Genomic DNA, 13,162 nt, shown 5'->3' on the forward strand with positions numbered 1-13,162 from the left:
GTTTTTTTCAAGGTACGACTGACTGAAATTCTGGAGTTGCATGACAGACACAAAACGGAGACGTGCCTCGGCCTCGGCCATCCACTTGTGATTGGATCACTGACACACATGTAAAGACCAGGCAGAAACAGGCTCTGTAGTATGAAACGTTTTATAAGATACTGTGCCTGATGAATAGTCTTGATATAATGAACTGGCGTTAAAGGCGTGTAAAAGGTTTCTCCAAACTTCAGAAACATTCTGTGACATAAACAGCTGAACATCCAACAAGCTGCAGCATATCATCGTCATGTACCCAGAGTCATCACAGTACAGGTTAATATATGAATATACAGCAGGCACTGAGGTTCTTCCATCCACTGTGAGCACACAGGAGGCTGAAGGTGTATTTACCTGGCTCTGCATGTGCTGCGCCTCCTTAGCCGTCACATATGTTGGTGTCTCAAAGTCCAGCATGGGTTTACCCTTCTCCCTCTCATACTTCTCCTTATATTTCACCTGCACAGCACACACAGATATAATGTTAACAAATGATTCTTATATTGTGATGTGAAATGTCTTCAACACACAGTTTGACATTTATTATACAGAATATTTACACTTTATGTCATATGCAGGTTTGTATTTATTGCAGTTCACTAGGAGAACAGATAAAAACTATGTCATCCATCACAGCGAGCACCAGAACTGCTACTGCTGATTTCAAAAGTCTAAAACACTGACACCATCCTCCTGTCAGTGCAGGAAACAAGATGTAGATACAACATCAAGCTTTGCAAAGAGCTATGTTCAGTCTCTGTTCAGTCTCTGAGGAGGTGGATATACATGATGTATATTTACAGAATAACTTATGTTGCAGTGTGAACTCTGTTAAGAGAAATCTGTCACTGAAATGTTTTGGAAACATTCTGTCAGTGTCATAAACTAAGAACATATGTGCAGATAAAACTGAAGTTTGGTCCTGAACCATCTGTAACATCTCATTTATCTAGAAACCAAAGATGTTTAGTGTCACAGCTGAGAGCTGCTGTTCCTCCTCCAGACACTGAGATCAGGTGACTCAACAATATTCACAACAGAACATGTGAGCTGTGTGATCTTGTGAGATCCATTTTATTTTATATTGTACAAACTCTGATGACTTAAGAGAGTGAATGTTGTGTGTACACCGCGACATGTTCTGGTGCTCAGACGACCAAAAGTGGTTCAGTTTGATGTTTAAAGAGGCAGCAGACAGCATCTTTTCCTAAATATATCATGATGAAAATAATGTGGGTTGCACAGGGTAGTGTCCACAGTAAAATCAGACTATCAGCGTTTACATAGGTTACTTAGTGGCTTTGCAATCTTTGCAATAAGCTTCTGCCACCGGTGCCGAAATTTCGCGGAAAAAAATCTGCTTTACGGCAGGAAACGCGCCATGTATTGCCAAACTGGTCGGTCAGCCAATCAGGGACTGGAGCTGGTCCTTATGAGGAGTTGGGCATGAGATAGTTGAGTCACGAGCACAATGGCAGACGGACAAAGTTTGGATAATTGTTGCTCGGTCTCTTTACTCATTTATTTAGTAGAGTGTCCACACACCTTCTCATTCTACATATACATAGAGGTATACTGGTGGATTTACAGCCTACATTTTATTCATTATCTCTGATCCCCACGCTCAATTTGGTCGTTGCCACAGTGCGACGCAACACCACTGACGCTAGGTGGCGCCAAGCTAAAAAAACAAACAAATCCTATCTGTTGCCTCTTTAAGTTTGACAGTTTTGCTGTAAAGTCTGGAAGAGAAGTTTAATTAAGCTCTCTTTTCAGTTTTACATAATAAATGTCTGTGATTCACAAACTGATGACCTCATCACGTCGATGTTTCTGCTGCTTTGTCTTTTTAATGCGTCTGAATGTTTGTCTGCTGGACTCTGACCCTGGACCGAGCTTATGGTATCTTGTGAGGCGATGCGGACTGGGCGTGACACAATCATAAAAATTCATTCATTCACTCATTCATTACAGCAGACACATGTGTTTGACAGTGAAGTGTTGGACAGTTGAAACCCACAGAGGTGTTTTCAGGGTGGGTGGAGTGTTTGTCGACCTCTCCTGCGTCTGTGTGACTTACGTTGCTCTGCAGTTCAGTAGCCTCCTTGTGATGGAGCTGTTCAGGTGTGTCAGGGATCAAAAGGTAGTGACCCTTACTCTCCTCAAATTTCTTCTTGTAGCAGTACTACGGGGGAATTCCCAGTCAAGTAAAGACAGCTCAGTACAGCAGAGCAGAAACAGAGCGTCTGTCTGGAGTTTACTCCATCCATTACACATCGTACCAAAAGGTCAAAGGTGACGTTAACATTATTACAGCTGATATTAATTATTAATGTTAATGATCAAACAGCTCTGAGCAATGTCAATAAATATGACATGAGCGGAAATTAAAAATGGCCGTTATAAACCGTATGAACATGATCTTTAATCAATGGAAGAGTTCTGTGTTACGTGATCATTAATAAAGTTTTGTTTGAACTACACGAGGAAATAAATCAAACTGAGGAGGTCAAAGGTGAGAGGGGTCAGGGTCACTACCACATGAGGTGACAGAGGGAAGGATGTGTGGATGAGATGGTGAATAATCTGCAGGACGTTAACGTGAGGTGACAGAGGGAAGGATGTGTGGATGAGATGGTGAATAATCTGCAGGACGTTAATGTGAGGTGACGGAGACGCTGAGTTCAGACACGTTTCAATGAACCACTGAAAGTGAACTGACTCCCAGCAGCCTCCTGGGTGGTGTGTGAGAGGGTTATGATGATGATGACGATGATGATGATGATGATGATGAAGATGGTGTCTTACATCGCTGGACAGTTTGCTGGTGCTCAGGCTGTGCTGCATGGACAGAGACTCGGCCATATCGGTCACAGGCTTGTGGATCTTCTTCAGGTCACCTTTGTACTTCACCTGCAGGTGATGACATGATTATCACAGACCTGGATATCAACTCTTTTACTCGATGAAGGAGTTAGTTTTGGTGTTAAAGGGACAGTTTGGATGTTTTGAAGTGGGCTGTATGAGGTCTTTAACCACAGTCAGTGTGTTACATCCAGCAGAGGTCAGTCAGCACAGTTTGGAGAAGCAGGCAGGAGTGCTGAGCAACGAGTGGAGCACAGCTTATACAGTTTTATAATCCAGATAATCATATTTCCACATGTATTTTGTATTCATCTACTTGTACTTGTTTATTCTATTTAGACCTTATTTCCTTATTTTGAAAAGCAGAGGCAGTCTTGTGTGTGCCCACGGCTGCAGCAGAAAGGACACAGCCTTTGTATATGGGACACCTGCTCAACCCACTGATCCACCGGGCGCCCAAAAACATTACTAGTCAGTGATGTTGATGCAAAAGACATTCAGTAAATTATTTTTCTTTGTTTTAGAAGTTACCAATTATTTTTGAGTTTTCAAAAAGCAACTTCCCATGTCTGAGCACTTTAAGGACTTTAAGACATTTTAATACCAAGGCCTGATTTTAGATTCACGTATTTAATGCCTTTTAAGACTTAATAAGGGTCAGTGTGAACCCTGGAGGCAGCGTGGTCCAGCAGCTCCCGTCTTCAATGAGGTGAAATGACTGTTTTTGTAAATGGAGTCTGGTGGATTTGTCAAAAGACTGGATGTGGAACTGAAGCTGTTGATGACTTCCTGTCTGACAGAAAGGTAAAGTGGTGAAAATATTTGCATGATAGCGTACACTTAGGCTGATACTGTTTTTCAAGTGGCTAATATTTGTTTTGTTGCTGCCCTGTCCACAGCTGTTCATCACTCTGCTTCAGTGACGATCATCCTGTCTGCTTCTCCAAACTGAGGGTGAGCCGACCTCCATCGAACCTCCTTGGATAAGTGTTCATTAAGTGTGTGAGGAGCTGTTATCGTAGCCTAGTGTGTGTGTGTGTGTGTGTGTGTGTGTGTGTGTGTGTGTGTGTGTGTGTGTTGACAGGCGGCTGACAGAATGAGGTGGTGTTTGCTGTCAGAGGGAAACGATGCCGGCTCTCACCTACCTCACTAGCCAGCACACTGGCATCCTTCAGAGTCTTGTAAATCTTACTGTCCTTCAGGTCATATTGTGGCTTCTTTCCTTTCATCTCCTTATCAAACTTCTCCTTGTACTTCAGCTGTGTGGGCGGGACACATGTGACAGTTAGCAGCAGCAGTACTGGTGACAAATGAACAGTGGCAGATTCACAGACGCCATCCCACTGGAAACATGTGAAAGACGACATAACGCTTCTTGTGTTGTATAAAAAGGGACGAGAGACTCTCAGGGACAGTTTGGTTTAAATGTCATACTGTGAATGCTTCTCAGATATTAAACCTCAGATTCAGTTTGCATCCCTTGTTATACAACAAAAACAACTGTGGATCCTTTAAAGTGATTTCCTCATGCATCGGTTTGTTTCCTCTTTTTCATTCAGCAGTCAAATCAAAGGGCAGAGACGGTGTGTCTGTGGGTGTGTTCACATCTGCAGTTTGGTTCCAGGCTTTGTATTTTATTGCTCACAGGTCTCTGTGTTTGATCACAAACGACTCCAGACACGTCATAAATCAGTCCCATCAGGGTTCAAACCAAACAGGTCAGCTGTGGAGACGCCCTACAACACTGGTCAGACCGAGTGCCTCGCACCAAGACGTATCCAGTATGTGCTGGGATCCAGCTGAGCTACGTTACCGCCCTGGTCGCCAGAATAAATGTAAACTGTGCTTTTCTGCAAACCACTGATACATCTGTTTGTTTCATACGTTGCTTATGAATGTTTCTAAAGTCACAAAGTATCTGAGCTGCCTCATACACATCAGGAGGTGGAAGAGATGGTGGATGGCGTGTCACCTCAGCGAGATGTCTGCCAAGCTGCAGACCAACAACCTGTTCAAACCAACAAACAACAAAACCGGTCATAGCTGCATTTACAGCATTTACCATCCACCAAACATGAGTGTCCCTGTGTTTTCACTGATGACAGTGCCACAAGGGTGGCTGCTTTTACAAAGACATCGCTGCATTTCCAGCCGGGATGGTGCCCAGAAAACAGAATGTTTCAAACACCACCATGATCTTTTCCCAACCATTACCAAATGTCTTTTGTGACTAAATCTAACCACACGTTATCCACAGCACTGATAATATAGTAGAGGATACATGGTAGTAACTTACAAATGTAAAGTACATGTGGTTTGCAGAAACATACAGTGCAGACATTTCCTCTGGTGACTGGATCGTAGTTCACACTTGACATCAGAAGGCATCTGATGTAAATCCTAATTGATCCTCTGATCTGAGCAGCTACGATGACTCTTAGTGCCAAGTGTGAACATTTAAATAACCAGAACATAAACTTCATATATATGAAAGTATATATGGAAGAGACAGGTAAGTGTGACCATGGTGGTGTTTCAGAGGCAGCCTGGTTTGGATCACTCAGTTTAAGAGAGACAAAGTGATATCCTTAAAATATCTCTGAAAAATAAACATTTATAGTGAATTTGTTTGCTGTGGTAACATCTGTAGAAAGTCTACACTGCCCTCTGGTGTCACATCGACAGGAAGAAGCTCCATAGTGTCTATAAGACACGTGTCTACAGAGGAAGTCAGGTGCAAGCTGGTAAAGGTTCACTGTCTGAGTGACTCAGGAGAAAATGTTGAAACACAGAGTATCAGCAGGAGAGCATGCAGGAAGGCTTGTCTATGCCCAGCAGTGAGCCACAGCCTGTCAGGGACACTACAGAGCACAGGGTGCACACAATGCTACAACAGAGAGGTACCCTGCAGTGAAATCACAAATCAACAGATGGACAAGAAGAGGACAGAAGGACAGAGGAGACAGACAGCTTCAGTGTCAGGGCGTGAACCTCCTTACATCACTAGTCACGGCACTCATTTTCTTAATGTGGCGCATCTGGGGCGTATCATAGGAAGCTGCTCCGTGGAGGGAGCGCTTGGCGTCCACCTACAAAGCGCAGTGAGATGGAGGGATGAGAACACACAGACTGGGACATCATGGAAGAGGACAGAGGAGGATGGAGCAGTGTAGGTTTAAGGATGGGGACATGTACAATGACATTAGCAGTTAAAACATGTAAATGAACTTTGATGGAGTCGCAGCGACAGACTGAGACATGGGTGGCAGAGGAAGCACTATGAGGAGCTGCTGGTTTCATTGTTAGGCCTGAAGGACTGCTGCTAAGCCTCTACACAGCAACACTGGTCTGCAAACATTAACTCAGGGGAGCTGGTCTGACAGTGAGACCAGCACACAAGATCTCTGTGGGAGTAAAATGGCTTCCACTGACTGACGATGATGATGATGATGATGATGATGATGATGATAAAACATGTTCTATGAGACGGTAACTGCAGGGAACCAGTGTCAAAGCAGCTCAACTGTCCCAGAGCGTCATGAGACAGGTGATTGGCTGGTTGGTTCAGTGTACCTGGCTGTTGAGCTTGGACACCTCAGTGGCCAGAGTGATGTCTGGGCGGTGGACCAGAGAGCCTCCACGGCTGGCCTCCTCACGGGCCTTGTCACGGTAGCCGATCTGACGGAGACAAGAAGAAGAATCAGTGAAGCAGGTACAAACTCTAGAACTGGTGTTCACTGGTGTTTACTGGTGTTCACTGGTGTTCATCTCTGGTTGTGAGGGGGCAGCAGTGTGACCAGGGTGTGTGATGGACCGTACAGACGGAGCACACAAACAAGTTACGTAAGTCCAGATTATTTCTCTTCCTGATCCCACCCTGCTGAGTTTGAGTCCTTTTTATATACTTTTCCTGGTTTCTATTTTTACATTTGAAAGTGTGGACATGAAACATTTCTTTCCTCATTCTGGTCACTTTCATCAAGGAGGGGAAGAGGATCATTATTAAAGTGAAGATTCCTCCAGTTACCTTTTTAATCTATCTGTCCTGTATTGTCATGTGAGGAGGGGGATGATAGTATTTGAGTTTTCTTTCAGTGTTTTCTCTTGCTGGTGTCAGAGGGGAATTAAATGCAGCTCAGTTATTTCACTGACCCTCCTTTAACCAAGTAAAAGTCCCTGTAGTTTCTGAATTGAACTTATAATGAGGCTTTACAGGGAGGCTGATTGTTGAACACTGTGCACTGTGCTGATGGGTTTTCTGTTCTGCTGATTACCCCACTGATGAGTTTGGAGGCCTGGGTGGCCTTCTTTATGTCAGGACGGTCGACCACAGTGGTGTAGTGCAGGTTGGCCTTGGCGTCTTTCTTGTAGGCCACCTGTGGTGTCAGGCAGAGGAGGAGACAGAGTACAGGATGTACCACAAACACAGCAACAGAGAAACATCAGAGGCGGTGAAACCTTCCCAACATGGAGACTGTGTGCTGTCAGTTAAATCAATATAACCACATTTTAGTAACAATGGTGGAGACGACTCACGCTGCTCTGAGTCTTGGCCACTCCCATGGCGTGCTGAACATCAGGTGGAACAATCATGTGGTTATATATTGACTTGCCCTTTTCCTTCTCAAACTTGGCTTTGTACACGGTCTGTGCAGACAGAGAGAGAAATGTCAGAGCGAACAGCACAGACACAGTCCAGGGTTCATGCAACTGAGCTGAGATCAACAGTCGTACCTTGCTGACGAGCTTGTTGACGTTCCTGCTGTGGGCCGTGTCACGAGTCTCGGGCAGAGTGGTGAACGAGCCCGACTGCATCTCCTTCTTACTGGCCTCCTTGTATTTGGTCTGAGGATGAAAATGAAGTAACACGTGTAGAGGTGAAGTCATAAAAGCAGCTGTATAGTTTAATACATCTGATCCTTTTCCTGACTGACTCTCACCTCTGACGCCAGAGTGCGCACAGCCTTGGCGTGGAGGATCTGAGGCGTGTCCTGGACGGGGATGTAGTGGCCCTTTGCCTTCTCATACTTGTCTTTGTACTTCACCTGGACGGCAGCAGCACATACGGGATTAGTTTACAACATGTCACACAGTCAGGCCTGAAGTTTAATTTAAGGTTTCTAAGCTCACTGCCCTCTGGTAATATTACATCATCAAACAAAAGGTCAGACAGACGTGAACAAACTTACAATGCTGGCCATTTCAGCATTTTTCATGGCCAGGACGGTCAGCTTGTCATCAACCACGGGAATCACACAGCCCTTCATCACCTCTTTGTCATACTTGTACTCAACCTGTGGAGGAAACAACAGGTGCACGGTGAGGACAAAACTGTAGAACTAGAAATATATTTAAAAACCTAAAGAAGAAGAAGAAGAAGCAGCACCGACTCACATCACTCTGTTGCAGGGAGTTCTTAGCAGCATTCACAAAGTCGGGTCTGTCTGCTGTCCAGATCCACTTGTTCTTGGTGGCTTCATACTTCTTCTTGTAGTCAAGCTATAAACAAAAAAAAAAAAAATCAAATATCAGATCAATATTTTCAGCTATTTTGAGTTCAACTTTAATCAATAATTTAAGCTGCAGGCAGCGATGAACGGGTAGGTCGGGGGGGCTGACAGGACGCCATCAGACACTGCGTGCTTGACTTAGAAGTTCTTTCTTTTTTTTTTTTTTAAAGATATTTTTTAGGGCATTTTTTGCCTTTAATGGACAGGACAGGTAAGTGTGAAAGGGGGTGACATGCAGCAAAGGGCCACAGGCTGGACTCGAACCCAGGCCGCTGCGGCAACAGCCTTGTACATGGGGCGCCTGCTCTACCACTAAGCCACCGATGCCCCAGAAGTTATTTCCAAAGTGGATAATTTGGCACTGGAGATGTCGCAGTACAAATTTTTATGTATCATGTGCAGACAGATGACCTTTGTCACATCAGCCGGACGTCCTGGTGTTAGCAGGAGGTGCTGTAGCTGTGACTCAATACTGACACGACGTGGATCTCAAACATTTTAGAAAAGTTTTCTTTGTTAAAGTCTTCAGATTGAGCCGCACAAATTTGAAATAAATCTGATTAAGGGGATTAAAAACAAGTTAAAAATTAAAATAAAAAAAATCAAAATGGCCGACTTTCAGGAGGACGGAGCCACTGAAAGCCAATTAAAAATATGTTCAAATTGATGGGAAAATGTGCATCTCTAATTTCAGGACTATCAAAGAGACTATGTCCCAACGTACAGCATACACAGAGCCTGCTGACCACGCCTGACCATGCCTGACCACGCCTGAGCTCAATCACTGCACAACTTTGCAGTTTTCACCAGCTCTGATGTTTGTGCAGATTTTTATAACCACTCAAAAATGTGATTGCTTTGCAGAAAGAAAAATCTCCCACTTCCCCTCACGCCTGTATTTCCTGATTCCAAGAAAGACACTCACGTTGCTGATGTTCTTGTAGGCCTCCTTGGCAGCACGGATGGAGTGAGCCTCAGGGTCCATGTTGATCTGGGCCTTACACTTCTCGTACACCTCTTTGTACTTCAGCTGTGAGATGCAGAAAAAAAACATAAACATCAGCTTCTTATTCCTTTATGTAAGAACCAAAGTGCAGCTGGTGTGAGAGGGAGACTTACATTGCTGGTGATGTCTTTGACCTTCTTCATGTGCTGCTGGTGAGGAGTGTCATAAGGCAGGGTGTATGCCTTCGCCTTGGTCTTGTTGTACTCCATCTTGTAGATGATCTGAGGAACAACCGTCAGAGTCAGGAGCCAATCAAAAGACACCAAACACAAATCATGAGGGACTCACTGGACAAAGTCAGAAACTCACATCGCCGATCTTCTTGCTGCGTCTGTGGGCCTCGTACTCTGGAGTCTCCAGAACGGAGGTGAACTTGTCTTTGGCACGTTCATACTGCTCCCTGTACCTCCACTGAAGGAGGATGGTGACGTGTGAACAAAGAGAAAGTTAGTGCCACTCATAATCAGTTTGACACTGTAATAATCTGCTTTTATTAGTGTGTATTCTGACAGTGTGTCTTGATTTGAATTCATGCAGCTACAGACAGAAACTATCCAAGAAAAGGGACGAACTGATTCTTTACAGGAGTCATTGGACTGCTCCAGAAAAGATCATTTCAGTAGGAGAGACAGTGACGGACAAGACGTCACCTTTCAGCATCCAGTGATGTCAATTCAGACAGTCATTTGACTTTAAATCATTTTCTGTTATTACCTAATAAAGCTCAGGTGTCAAAGGAAACACATTTCCTGTTCCTGTATTTCTTGGACAGATCTCTGGCAGTATGACAACAGACTAACATGGATGATGTCACCTTTCACACAGAATGAGTGAAGTGGAGCCATGCAGAGTTTTTAAAAACATGCTTTATAAAACATGCAGTTATGTTCCAGCTGAAGATGAAGATGATGACACATGTTACCACCGTTACAGTCTGCAGTGCCCACGCAGCTCATCACGGTGACCAGCTGATTCTACCGCTCACTGAATCTGAAGCTGGTGTACGTATATACAGGGGCTTTGATAAAGACGAGCTTTACTCAGGAGACAGTAAATGTTAAATAATAAAAAATGTCTTATGGGTAGAAAACAGTCAGTGGGTGATTAACATCCAGATAAATATCTGCTGTAATGTTGTAATTAAAGCTGCAAAGATTTGTTCATTAGTCATCAACTAATAAATTAATCGCCTCATAATCTGACATCAATTTATCAGTGTTTCTCACATATTAACTAATGAATCTTCAAAATGTTTCCGTAAGGTTTCCACAGTATTTTATTCCATTTCCATGACTCTTTTAAAGTAGTTTAAAATGTGCAGGCCCACAGAGTGACACAACCGTGCACTGTCCAGGCAGCTGTGGATAACCATGCTGGCACTTGCTAACTTTACTGGCTTGTTAAACATTCCTGCCGCCAACAGACTGGAGCAGACGATAGGTCGACCCGTCCGTCTGCTGCACTGCATTTTTAGATGAGTTAAAGGTTCACTGATGGATGAGATGAGGATGAAGAAGTGAACAGGTAATGGATGGATTAGAGGATGAAAGTGAAGGGAAGAATGTGTGGCAGTTAAAGTCCTTCAGGAGTTAGAGTGGGTTTAATGACGTGTCCACAAACAGCACAGAGGAACAAAGCGAGACGTTTGTTCTGCTGGTTTGTGGACGGAGCGACCAGCGGTCACCACTCTGGGAGGTTTACCTTACTGGTCATAGAGGACTGGAAAAGGGCTGTGAGGATGTCGGGACGGTGCAGCTCATTGCAACCAATCCTTAGCAGATCCTTTGCTCTTGATTTATACCTCACCTGTCCACACACACACACACACAGCATGCCATAGTTGAGGACACATGATAAACAGCAGTGACACTGGGAGGACTGGAGAAGGACTCCGGAGATCCAAGTGTGACGGAGGAGCTGTTTGTCCTTCATCTGTGCCTTCAGACTGACAGGAAGTGCTGCTCAGCTTCCATCTAATGAGTCCAGTTTAACCAGGACAGATTGAACTGTCTCGCTGACGGCACAGATGAAGGAGAGTCCTGCTCACTCAAGACAGCAGCTGCTCTGTGAGTGGCACTGTTTACAGCGACCCTAAAAGAAAGAGACAGCACGAGGTACAGACAGGAAGAGAAACGTATCAACGACCAGCAGCAGGTCTGTCGACGGCCTCATGCACCAGTGTGAGAGGTCTGGAGGGCCGGACTGAAGGTAGCAGCGGACGTAGCAGGCCGGTCGTTCAGCACAGCCGGGGCGTTTACCTGGCTCATCTTGTTGTTCTCCCTGGCCAGGACGTATCTAGGATCATCGGTAGTTACGGTGAACTTATCCTTGGTTTTCTCATAAGCAGCTCTGTAGGATCTCTGCTCAGAACGTCAGAGGGAAGTTAAAGACAAAGGTCCAGAAAACAACACGCAGCCACATGTGACGAAACTTCTCCAGGAGACAAAGGACGGTTAATAAATAAGTCGATGAGAAGGAGACATTTTATACACTTAATAAAAAGATCAGGTCATAAATACTACAGTTACCTCAGAGCTGAGAGTCCAACAGAGACGCACCAAAGACAGAGAGATGTGATTAAAGTGTCGACTTCACAGTCTAATGATAATAACAGTGTTTCTTGGTACTGTGTGGGGTGAAAGGGTGAAGGGACTCACATCGTTGATGATGGAGGAGGCATATTTGGCAGCCTGGAAGAACGGAGTGTCGCTGGTGTACTTGAAGTTGCCTCTGTTCTTCTCAAAGGAGGATTTGTACACTCTCTGTCACAAAGAGATCAAACTGAGATCAGGAACATGCAGAGAAACACACGGCTCCATTAAAGAACCTTCAACATAGGAAATCATCTGAATCTTAAACATCACATACAGTACAGTGTTTTCTACAGATGAATCTGGCTAAGAACAGGAAGTCAACAAGTCGTCATGATGTGTTGGTGTCTCTTGACAGTACGCGCAGGGTTGGATGTAAGCTCTCCTAATAAGTGCACAATGTCCACTGATCAGATCGTTGGTTCGATCCCCAGCTCCTCTAGTCTGCGTGTCGATGTATCTTTGGGCAGATACTGAACCTCAGACTGCTCCTGATGGCTGTATCATTAGTGTGTGAGTGTGTAGCAGGTGGCCCTCACATACAGCTTGAAATAATCCTGCCAGCACCACTACATCATTTTATCAGATGACACTACAGGTGACAAAGTGTGACATCAACAGATCCTTCACCTCGCTGTACAGCGCCTTGTTCCTCTCAGCCATCACCAGGTCAGGTGTGTCCCACACGAAGCAGCCGAGACCCCTCAGCCACTCCAGGTCCTCCTTGTACTTCACCTGCAGAGGGATTTAACATAGATGTCACACAGTGTGTCAGTGACTCTATCCGCCCTCCTGTCTCACACAGCGTGCATCATCTGAATGAACTGTACTCACGTTGCTGACGTTGTCGTTGACAATCTTGCTGAAGAAGAACTCAGGACGGTCGGGGATGGACTTCCACGTCCCCAGAGAGGTGATGTACTTCTCTCTGTATTTAACCTGACGCACAGAGAAACAAACAGGAAGTCAAAATGATCTTAACGTCTGATTACGAGCACGCAAAGATGTTTACAACAAATAATCAATCAGCTGATCTGCTGACCTCGCTGATGTCATCAGTGACTCTGCGGTGGTAGACGATGTCCAGAGCGTCCTTCACTGTCCGGTAGTGTCCCTTAGACAGCTCGAAGGTCTCTTTGTAACGCAGCTGA

The 13,162-nt window shown here is 44.7% G+C and overlaps 1 protein-coding gene across 35 annotated transcripts in view; it reads right to left on the bottom strand.

Moving 5' to 3' along the window:
- Positions 1 to 13,162, bottom strand: part of neb (nebulin) — a 90,850-nt gene that overhangs the window by 20,544 nt on the left and 57,144 nt on the right. For 29 of the 35 annotated variants that reach the window (XM_050049322.1, XM_050049329.1, XM_050049321.1 and 26 more), the window contains 19 exons: positions 13,054 to 13,158; positions 12,846 to 12,950; positions 12,642 to 12,746; positions 12,078 to 12,182; positions 11,122 to 11,226; positions 9,730 to 9,831; positions 9,534 to 9,641; positions 9,340 to 9,444; positions 8,299 to 8,403; positions 8,094 to 8,198; positions 7,845 to 7,949; positions 7,639 to 7,749; positions 7,441 to 7,551; positions 7,179 to 7,280; positions 6,478 to 6,582; positions 5,904 to 5,993; positions 4,050 to 4,163; positions 2,848 to 2,952; positions 394 to 498 (listed from right to left, as the gene is read on the bottom strand). In XM_050049322.1, coding sequence (XP_049905279.1) covers positions 394 to 498; positions 2,848 to 2,952; positions 4,050 to 4,163; positions 5,904 to 5,993; positions 6,478 to 6,582; positions 7,179 to 7,280; positions 7,441 to 7,551; positions 7,639 to 7,749; positions 7,845 to 7,949; positions 8,094 to 8,198; positions 8,299 to 8,403; positions 9,340 to 9,444; positions 9,534 to 9,641; positions 9,730 to 9,831; positions 11,122 to 11,226; positions 12,078 to 12,182; positions 12,642 to 12,746; positions 12,846 to 12,950; positions 13,054 to 13,158 — 1,998 coding nt within the window. Of the gene's footprint in view, positions 1 to 393; positions 499 to 2,847; positions 2,953 to 4,049; positions 4,164 to 5,903; positions 5,994 to 6,477; positions 6,583 to 7,178; positions 7,281 to 7,440; positions 7,552 to 7,638; positions 7,750 to 7,844; positions 7,950 to 8,093; positions 8,199 to 8,298; positions 8,404 to 9,339; positions 9,445 to 9,533; positions 9,642 to 9,729; positions 9,832 to 11,121; positions 11,227 to 11,678; positions 11,781 to 12,077; positions 12,183 to 12,641; positions 12,747 to 12,845; positions 12,951 to 13,053; positions 13,159 to 13,162 lie in introns of all 35 variants that reach the window. The other 6 variants (XM_050049307.1, XM_050049301.1, XM_050049302.1 and 3 more) reach the window with 4 other exon arrangements.

Source organism: Epinephelus moara, chromosome 7 (assembly GCF_006386435.1).
Source record: "Epinephelus moara isolate mb chromosome 7, YSFRI_EMoa_1.0, whole genome shotgun sequence".
Lineage (NCBI taxonomy): Eukaryota > Metazoa > Chordata > Actinopteri > Perciformes > Serranidae > Epinephelus > Epinephelus moara.